Genomic DNA, 10,274 nt, shown 5'->3' on the forward strand with positions numbered 1-10,274 from the left:
TAATTCTTTGTATTTATAGAGAGGGGGTTTCGCCATGTTGCCCAGGCTAGGTCTGTCTTAAGAGCTTCTTCCGGCCAGGCGCAGTGGCTCACGCCTGTAATCCCAGAACTTTGGGAGGCCGAGGCGGGGGGATCACCTGAGGTCAGGAGTTCAAGACCAGCCTGACCAACATGGAAAAACTCATCTGTACTAAAAATACAAAATTAGCTGGAAGTGGTGGTGCATGCCTGTGATCCCAGCTACTCAGGAGGCTGAGGCAGGAGAATCGCTTGAACCCGGGAGGCGGAGGTTGCGGCGAGCCGAGATCGCGCCATTGCACTCCAGCCTGGGAATCTGGGAATCAAGAGCGAAACCCCGTCTCAAAAAAAAAAAAAAAAAAAAGCTTCTTCCTTGACGGTTCCCTTTTCCCAGGAAATTCAAATGCCTCATTTTATCCCTCATCCTCTTGGCCTTTGCAATCTTGCTCCCAAGGCTCTTCCCTGCCCGCCAACTCTCTCACTTAGGAACACAGCTCCATGAACCTCTGCCCAACCCTTCTCCCCGGCGAGCCCAGCGCCCCAGAGCCCTGCGCAGGGGAATTCGAGTGCGGAGGGCGGCAGGCATCCGCGGGGACCTGGTTCAGCTCCTTAGACCGGTTCTTCACCGTCAGTGACTCTCCCCTGACAGATTAGGGTAGGATTTAGAAATGAGAAATGGAAGCGCTGGCTGGGCGGTAGCCGCTGCCATGGCTTCCCGTGTGGTCCTCATCACATGCTATTGTATCTGTTAATTTATTAGGCTCAGGGCGGACTCTGAGGGATCTAGTGCCAGGACAAAGCCAGGCACTGGTGAATGAGCCAACACCTGTGTATGGCTGCTTCTTCCAGCCCTACCTGCTCCATACCCACCCCCAGCGCAGCATTCGAATCTTTATGCCCTCGGCGTCCGCAGGGAATTTCGACGCAAGCTGGCGTCAACCTCAAATTCCCGCTCTGGCCACAAGGCTGACCAAAGACCGATGCATGCTGGGATGAGGCCCGGCCGATGACGAATCTCTTGCGACGCTGAAATGCATTTCGGGAGATGTAGTCACACAGACCGGCGGTGGCTGCGCAGCGTAGCTCCGCCTCCTGCGTGCGAGGAAGCGGGAACGTGTGAGGTCACTTCCTGCGTGTTGGGTGGCTTCCTGCGGCGTTTCCACGCTCGCTCTCCTTTCGTTGCCTGACCGCCGCCATCATGGGTCGTATGCATGCTCCCGGGTGAGCTCGGGGCATCAAGCCGGATTGCTGGGCGGGGGGTGGAAGGAAGAGAGGGAGTGTGGGCAGCGGGCCGAGGGGATGATGTTCTGGGCTGGTCTGGCACGAGCCGCCATCTCACCTCGAGACTGCTTCTCTCCCCAGGAAGGGCCTGTCCCAGTCGGCTTTACCCTATCGACGCAGCGTCCCCACTGTAAGTAACGCGCTGGGACCGGGGAGAATCCGCGGAGGGGGGTGGCATTTGTCTCGGGTGAAGCGACGCCAGGGTGAGGAACTTGCGTGTATGAGGAGCGCGGTTTTGCGGAAGGAGAGGCCGCTGTTCTTCGGCGCCATTCCTGGGTTCTCATCCTAAGGCTGCTTTCTATTCCATAACAGTGGTTGAAGTTGACATCTGACGACGTGAAGGAGCAGATTTACAAACTGGCCAAGAAGGGCCTGACTCCTTCACAGATCGGTGAGTGTTTGTGTCTAATATAGCCTCCTTCGCCTGTCCTCGTGTGACTTGTAGGATCTAGTAGATGGTAAAGTTATTTTTAAAATAGCCAAAACTATGGTTTCGGCACCGTGCTAGAGGCATCATTGTAAGCACTTCACGTGTACTGATTTCGTTTAATTCTGACCACAATACTTTGAAATAAATCTTCGTGGCTTTCTCCCCAGTTTATAGTTGAGGAAACAGAGGCACAGTGCAGCTGGATACTAACCATCCCCAAATCACACAGCTGTCAAGTGGAGGAGTTGGAATTGGCTAAGCAGAGTGCCTGACACAGTTTCTCACAGTTAGGTGTGGTTTGAATCTCAGGTGCGTGTGACTTCGTGCAAGTGGCTTCATTCAGCAAATGTTTGCCTTCTATGTGCTGAACATGGTTCTAGGGCCTGAGAATATACTAGCCTCCTACTCCTCCGCCCAAAAAAGCCAGCCGCAATGTGCCTGTAGTCCCAGATACTCGGGATGCAGAGGTGGGACGCTCACCTGAGCCCAGAAGTCCCAGGCTGCAGTGAGCTATGATGAAGCCACTGCACTCCTGGGTGACAGAGAGACCCCACCTCTTTTCTTTTTTTTTTTTTTTTTTGAGACAATCTCGCTCTTGTTGCCCAGCCTGGAGTGCAGTGGCGCGATCTCAGCTCACTGCAACCTCCACCTCCTGGATTCAAGCGATTCCCCTGCCTCAGCCTCCCGAATAGGTGGGATTACAGGCGCCCGCCAGCAGGCCCAGCTAATTTGTGTGTTTTTGTTTTTGTTTGAGACCGATTCTCACTTTGTCACCCAGGCTGGAGTGCAGTGGTGCGATCTCGGCTCACTGCAACCTCCGCCTCCTGGGTTCAAGCAACCAATTCTCCTGCCTCTGCCTCCGGAGTAGCTGAGACTACAGGCCGCACCACCACGCCCGGCTAATTTTTGTATTTTTAGTAGAGACGAGGTTTCACCATGTTGGCCAGGCTGGTCTCAGACTCCTGACCTCAGGTGATCCACCGCCTCGGCCTCCCAAAGTGCTGGGATATGTCATAGATTGTAAGTAGTCAGAGCTCATTAGAGGTTTAAAAGAAATAACGTGTAAAGTTTTGAGAAGAATGTCTGACCAGAGTTCTCAATAAATGTTAGCTGTGGAATCTCATTAATTCCTTTGGTCATCTGTATTCCAGCAAGCTCACTGTGATGATGGTTTTCCAACATTCGCAGTTTCCACCAGAAAGGTTTTCCTTAGTGTTGGGTAAACCTTCCTTGGATGTCTGAGTGAGCTTTATGTGCATTCTCATGTTGGTTTCTGTGATGTATAAAAGTATACCCCCATCTTACAGATAGGAAACTGTGCCCTGATTTCTGAGCCTCGACATCATCACATTCTCCAGTTTGTGTTTCGTGTTGAAAGTTAAAACGTGATTCCCTTTTCAGGTGTAATCCTGAGAGATTCACATGGTGTTGCACAAGTACGTTTTGTGACAGGCAATAAAATTTTAAGAATTCTTAAGTCTAAGGGACTTGCTCCTGATCTTCCTGAAGATCTGTACCATTTAATTAAGAAGGCAGTTGCTGTTCGAAAGCATCTTGAGAGGAACAGAAAGGTAAGCTAATAAATAAAACCTGGTGCTAAATAGGACTGCTTGTACTAAATTTTTTCGGTAAAATGTAATGCATCTGGTTTGAATTATCCAAGGTGGCTTAGTACACAAACTAGTGTAGTGCTGCTTTGAAGTTCAAATTCTATCCAAAGAGATTTTCATTAGAGAAAGTGCATGGTAGCTCTACATTCTCTTATTAAATTAATGTTTGATAATGTTAAGTCATTTTGGGTGGTTTTCTTGAATTGCACCAAATTTTATTTTTAGGATAAGGATGCTAAATTCCGTCTGATTCTGATAGAGAGCCGGATTCACCGTTTGGCTCGATATTATAAGACCAAGCGAGTCCTCCCTCCCAATTGGAAATAGTAAGTATCAGCTCTTTTGTTGTTGTTATCAGGAATAGGAGGCAGCCAGTAGTAAAAGTCCTAGTAGTAAATATGTTCAGCCTTGGGGGCTATTTGGTTAACTGCTCTTTGAGCTCTGGCCTGGTAGTGGGAAAGCAGCCACAGGCAATACATAATCGAATGGGTGTGGCTGCTTGTCTTTAATAAAGACAAGCAGAGGGCCATAGTTGCAGACCCCAGATTTAGACCATGAATAAGCCCTTTGAGTCTCTTTTAGGTAGTAGGTAGATTTTCCTTTCATACCTCTACTCCCAGGAGTTTGAATTAATTTTCGCATGAATTGCTCACTATGATGATTGATTGCCAGACATTCGCAGTTTCCACCAGAAACGTTTTTCCTCATGTTGGCCAGTTCTTCCTTGGATGTCTGAGTGAGCATCTTCATTCATTGTGCTTGAACACAATGAGTTGGTTCAGGTATTCAGTAGTTTGGTGCACTTTATATAGTTTGGATTTATTAACTGTTTGAGAATAGCACCATTAGTGGGGAGATTCTGTTAATGAATGTGAAGGGACCAGTATTAATCCTGATTTTCTTTCTTTCCCCTTTTTTCTTTTTCAGTGAATCATCTACAGCCTCTGCCCTGGTCGCATAAATTTGTCTGTGTACTCAAGCAATAAAGTGATTGTTTAACTAAAAGCATGTTTCATATTTATTTTCCTAGAAGAAAAATGTATATATATCAGTGGTTCATATGTGTTGATCTTGTTTGATGGGGAAGTGTTTTAGGTGATTGATGTTAGGATTCCAGGGAGCAGTAAGATAGTGTCCATCACATCCCTTGATTGGCCCCTTAAACCAGTTGAGCAGCTTATAACCTCATAGGTGGTTGCTTTAAACATGGAGAACTGGAAGACACTAGGAAATAATGCCTTTGTGTTTGTTTTGGTGTCATGGCAAAAATGTTTCTAAGTATTTTTGATACATTTAATGTTAAAGACTGAGATAGATCCCTGGCAGATGTTAACCACTTGTAGCATCAGAAATAGTAATATTAGGTTGGTGCAAAAGTAATTGTGGTTTTTGCCATTACTTTAATGCAAAAACCACATTTACTTTTGCACTAATCTAATACATAAAAGTGTCGAGGGAGGGGGATATGGAGAGACATTGGATCTTGTGGTGAGGGTTAAAGATGAAGGAATCTAGGGGACAGTAAACAGGCACAGTCTGGAGCATTGGGGGTTTAGGAAGAATATCTGAAATGGGCTTGGGTTCCTGGCCTTTGAAAATCTTTGGATGGGTTAAGGTAAGATTTACTTGTTTTGGTATTGTGTTTTAATTTAATTCTTAACCTAATGGGGTAAATGGGTATTGCTGCTTGAATGAGTAAAATCTCAGACAACCCTAGGGAGTGGTTCAAGGTTATAAGACTTAGAAATGGTTAAGCTGCATGAGTGGCTGGTGTTTGTTTACAGAGCCACGATCCTTCAGAATTCAGAAATGGCTGCACGTGTTGGCTCACGCCTGTAATCCCCACACTTTGGGAGGCCAAGGTGGGTGGATCACCTGAGGTCAGAAGTTCAAGACTAGCCTGGCCAACATGGTGAAACCCTGTCATTACTAAAAATAAAAAAATAAGCTGGGCATGGTGGCAGGCACCTGTAACCCAGGAGGTGGAAGTTGCAGTGAGGAGATCACATCACTGCACCCCAGCCTGGGTGACAGTGAGACTCCGTCTCAAAAAAAAAAAAAAGCTTCCATATGCTTTTTTTTTTTCTAACATCTACTTTGACCCAGTTGGAAATAGCATATGCACATTATTTGTCCTAATCTATCCATGTGAGCACCTAGAATTTGTAGGTTTCCTTCAACAACTGTTTTCTTCCTTGAAAAATCATCTTTTCAAGTGGTAGGTGTCCATCTTACAGTATCGCTCTGTCGCCCGGGCTGGAATGCAGTGGCGTGATCTCAGCTCACTGCAAGCTCCACCTGCCGGGTTAACGCCATTTTCCTGCCTCAGCCTCCTGCGTAGCTGGGACTACAGGCATCTGCCATCATGCCTGGCTAATTTTTTATATTTTTAGTAGAGACAGCGTTTCACCGTGTTAGCCAGGATGGTCTCGATCTCCTGACTTCGTGATCCGCCCACTTTGGCCTCCCAAAGTGCTGGGATTACAGGTGTGAGCCACTGCACCCAGCCTATTTTTTTTTTTTTTTTTGAGATGGAGTTTCACTCTTGTTGCCCAGGCTGGAGTCCAATGGTGCAATCTCTGCTCAACTGCAACCTCTGCATCCCGCGTTCAGGTGATTCTACTGCCTTAGCCTCCCAAGTAGCTGGGATTACAGGCATGAGCTACCATGCCTAGCTAATTTTGTATTTTTTTTTTTAGTAGAAACAGGGTTTCACCATGTTGGTCAGGCTGGTTTTGAACTCCTGACCTCATGTGAGCCACTGTGCCCGGCCCATCTTATTATTCTTAAACTTACACATGTATGTGGTTTTATTTATCTTTTATTTATCACCCAGGCTGGAGTGTGGTGGTATGATCTTGGGTCACTGCAACCTTCACCTCCTAGGTTCAAGCAGTTTTTGTGCCTCAACCTCCTGAGTAGCTGGGTTACCGGTGCCTGCTACCATGATTGGCTAATTTTCGTATTTTTAGTAGAAACGGGATTTTGCCATGTTGGCCAGGCTGGTCTCAAACTCCTGGCCTCAAGAGATCTACCCACCTTCGCCTCCCAAATTGCTGGGATTACAGGTGTGAGCCACTGCGCCCAGCCTGTTGAATCATTTGATAAGACATAACTAAAAACAATCTTTTCCTTTTTGCAGCCCCACCTTCCTGAAGATGAGGGCAACCACTTTAAATACATAGCTGTTTTTCTGGTATATAATATGCCTTATTATTATTATTTTTTGGAGACAGAGTCTTGCTCTGTTGCCCAGGCTGGAGTGCAGTGGCACGATCTCGGCTCACTGCAACCTCCGTCTCTCGGTTGAAGCAATTCTCTGGCCTCAGCCTCCCGAGTAGCTGGGATTACAGGCGCATGCCACCATGCCCAGCTAATTTTTGTATTTTTAGTAGAGGTGGGGTTTCACCATGTTGGTCAGGCTGGTCTTGAACTCCTGACCTCATGATCTGCCCGCCTCGGCCTCACAAAGTGCTGGGATAACGCGTGAGCCACCGTGCCCGGCCCACCTTCTTATTTCTAAGTAACATTCTTTTTTAAAAAAATTGAGGTGAAATTCACATTATAAAATTCCCCATTTTAAAGTGAACAGTGGCATTTGTTTATTCATAATATTGTACAACCACTACCTTTATGTAGTTCCAAAACATTTTTTCATCACCTTGAAGCAAACCCCACACTCCTCTTGACTTAGTCCCAGCATTTTGGGAGGCTGAGATGGGAGGAACGCTTGAGCCCAGGAGTTTGAGAGCAGCCTGGGCAACATAGACCTCTGTCTCAAAAAACAAAAAGCCCATACTCATTAAGCAGTTATCCCCATTTTTTACTCCCCCCACCAACCCCTAGCAGCCACCAATCCGCTTTCCGTTTTTATGGATTTGCCTTTTCTGGATATTTCATGAGTGGATTTATACAGTATCTTACCTTTTGTGTCTGGCAGTCTTTCACTTAGCATGATGTTTTTGAGGTTCACTAACATAGCATGTGTCAGTACTTCATTCCTTTTTGTGGCTGAATAGTATTTCCCTATGTGTACCACAGTTTGTTTATGCATTTATTAGTTGATGGATATTTGGATTGTTTCCACCTTTTGACTGTTTCAAATAGTGCTGCTCTGAATATTTGTGTACATGTACTTGTTTGAGTACCTGTTTTCAATTTTTGGGATGTGTATCTAGGAGAATTGCTCCAAATAACATTTTTATGCCCCTTTCCTGGCATCCTCATAATTCTGTAATCGTTTATGGTTCAATCAATATTCTGTGTTTACATTTCTATGACTTTTATGTACAGTGTTGATGTGATTCCATATTTACAATTCTGTAAATATATCTACAAAAAATATGTTAGTAATTACCTTGTTTTTCCATCTGCCTAGAGTTCTGTGTTCCTGTTTCTATCTCATCCCCAAACTTTGAGCCATAGTTTAATCTCAGTATATTCAAACAGGGTTACTCTTTTTGTTTTTCCTTGGTGATACCCTCCCAGGACGCTTCATCCTCTAGTGCCAGTTTAGACAGCTTACCCTGAGACCTGTAGTTCTGGGATCCCCGTTCACCATCAATCCGAATATTCTGTCTCCAGTGTCAGATTCCTCTTTCCTTATCTTCTGTCTTCCTCTTTCTTGGTTTGCTCCCTTTTGGAGGATGTGGGAAACACCGCCTCTAGCAGTCCCTAACAAAAGGCTCAGTTCTTGGACCTCATTTTTTCTGTTCATCTCAACTCCTGGTAACTTCATCTAATCTATGGCTTTCCATGCCATCTTTAAAGCTACTGCACTCAAATTCATATCTCCAGGGCAGATCCTCCTTGAACTCCAGACTTAGGTGTGCATCTGCCTATTCTGTATCCCCCCTTGAATCGCTGATAAACACCGGATATTACTCCTTTTTTATTTTTTATTTTTTTTGAGACAGAGTTTCATTCTTGTTGCCATCAGGCTAGAGTGCAATGGCATGATCTCGGCTCACTGCAACCTCCACCTCCCAGGTTCAAGTGATTCTCCTGCCTCTGCCTCCCAGTAGGTGGGATTACAGGTGTCCGCCATCACTCCTGGCTAATTTTTTGTATTTTTAATAGAGACAGGGTTTCGCCATGTTGGCCAGGCTGGTCTCAAACTCCTTACCTCAAGTGATCCGCCCACTTCGGCCTCCCAAAGTGCTGGGATTACAGGCATAAGCCACCATGCCTGGCCAGAAATAATTTTCCTTAAACGTTTTTAGCATCACTTATTGTTTATAGGTTTAAAAACAAAAACCAAATGCTATTGCTGAGAAGTCAGATGTTATTCTGATTCCCACTCCTTTGTAACTTGGTGGTTTGTTTTTTTCTTTCTTGACTCAATGCTTTCAGGATCATCTTATTAGTGCTTGATGTTCTGAAATTTGCAAAAATACCTTGGCTTTTATTTTTTTCATGTTTTGCAAGGAACTCAGTGAACTATTTCAGTCTGAAAATTGTCTTGCAGTTCTAGGAAATTTTCTTGAATTATTCCTTTAATAATTTCTTCCCCACTATTTTCTGTGTTCTCTTTGCAAAACTCATTATTTGTACATTAGACTTTCTGGAACTCCCACCATGGCCGATTTCAAGTTACTAATAGGATGTTACAACCAGGGGTTAGTATGAGATGCTCAGGAGCAGACCATTACATCGTATCTCTCCTCTGCAGATGTAACAGACATAAATGACTTGGAGACCATGGATAATAGTTAAATGGTGTGAAATAATTAGAAAGTGGTGAGTTCTAAGGATTTACTATGCTTGTTTTGAATATACTTTATCTGCGAGTTTATATGATTTTTAATGCCTGTGTTTAACTGGCTTGCAGCATTCCTGAAAGCTTGAGAGTTGCCTCTTGCGAGCCCATACAAACCAGCCCCAGCGCACCACTGCTCAGAGTTCATCCTTGTTCCCTGTTTTTTTTTTTTGGAGGTAGAGTCTTGCTCTATCCCCCAGGATGGAGTGCAGTGGCATGATCTCAGCTCACTGTAACCTCCACCTCCCAGGTTCAAGTGATTCTCCTGCCTCAGCCTTTTGAGTAGCTGGGATTACAGGTGCCTGACACCACGCCTGGCTAATTTTTGTATTTTTAGTAGAGACGGGGTTTCGCCATATTGGTCAGTCTGGTCTTGAACTCCAGACCTCAGGTGATCTGCCCACCTCGGCCTCCCAAAGTGTTGGGATTACAGGCATGAACCACTGCGCCCGGCTTTGCAGTGAGTATTTTGTAAGTATGGTAGTTTCCCCCCTTTTTCATGGTTTCCTTTATCCATGGCCAACAGTGGGCTGAAAATATAAAATGGAAAATTCTAGAAATAATTCATAAATTTAAAAATAACCTATGACAGCATATTGTTATAATTGTTCTATTTTATTATTAGTTGCTAATTTCTTACTGTGCCTAATTTATAAATCAAATGTTATCATAGGTATGTATGTGTAGAAAAAAAATAGCACATAAAAGATTCTGTACTGTCCACAGTTTCGGGCAACCACTGGGGCCTTGGGACATACCCTCTGTGGACAATGGGGAACTACCATATTGTCTCATTTAGTCCTCATGGTCGCTCTATGAGGTAGATAGTATTAGCCTCTCCATTATTCAGAAGAAACTGAGGCACAAAAGGTAAAGTAGGCGGACAATTTGACACACTGGTGAGATGGAAAAGCCATAAGGGAGGCTGGGTGGCACTCCCTCCTGTTATCCCAGCACTTTGGGAGGCCGAGGTGGGCAGATCACTTGAAGTCAAGAGTTCAAGACAAGCCTGGCCAACATGGTGGAACCCCGTTTCTACTAAAAATACAAAAATTAGCCAGGCGTGGTGGCGTGTGCCTGTAATCCCAGCTCCTCGGAAGGCTGAGGCACAAGACTTGCTTGAACCCAGGAGGTGGAGGTTGCAGTGAGCCGAGATTGTGCCACTGCACTCTAGCCTG

The 10,274-nt window shown here is 45.2% G+C and overlaps 1 protein-coding gene and 2 non-coding genes across 3 annotated transcripts; all 3 read left to right on the forward strand.

Moving 5' to 3' along the window:
* The first annotated feature begins 1,070 nt into the window (after positions 1-1,070).
* On the forward strand, positions 1,071-4,343 carry RPS13 (ribosomal protein S13). Its single transcript, XM_003777803.4, has 6 exons — positions 1,071-1,238; positions 1,380-1,428; positions 1,611-1,689; positions 3,130-3,299; positions 3,564-3,664; positions 4,266-4,343. Exons 1-6 carry the CDS (start codon positions 1,216-1,218, stop codon positions 4,297-4,299), a joined length of 456 nt encoding a protein of 151 aa, XP_003777851.1. The 5' UTR covers positions 1,071-1,215; the 3' UTR covers positions 4,300-4,343.
* Positions 2,885-2,974, forward strand: LOC112135697 (small nucleolar RNA SNORD14). Its single transcript, XR_002916934.2, has one exon. It is a non-coding gene; the product is annotated as a small nucleolar RNA SNORD14 (small nucleolar RNA).
* On the forward strand, positions 3,988-4,078 carry LOC112135699 (small nucleolar RNA SNORD14). Its single transcript, XR_002916936.1, has one exon. It is a non-coding gene; the product is annotated as a small nucleolar RNA SNORD14 (small nucleolar RNA).
* Positions 4,344-10,274: the final 5,931 nt, after the last annotated feature.

This window comes from Pongo abelii, chromosome 9 (genome assembly GCF_028885655.2).
Source record: "Pongo abelii isolate AG06213 chromosome 9, NHGRI_mPonAbe1-v2.0_pri, whole genome shotgun sequence".
In the NCBI taxonomy this organism is placed as follows: domain Eukaryota; kingdom Metazoa; phylum Chordata; class Mammalia; order Primates; family Hominidae; genus Pongo; species Pongo abelii.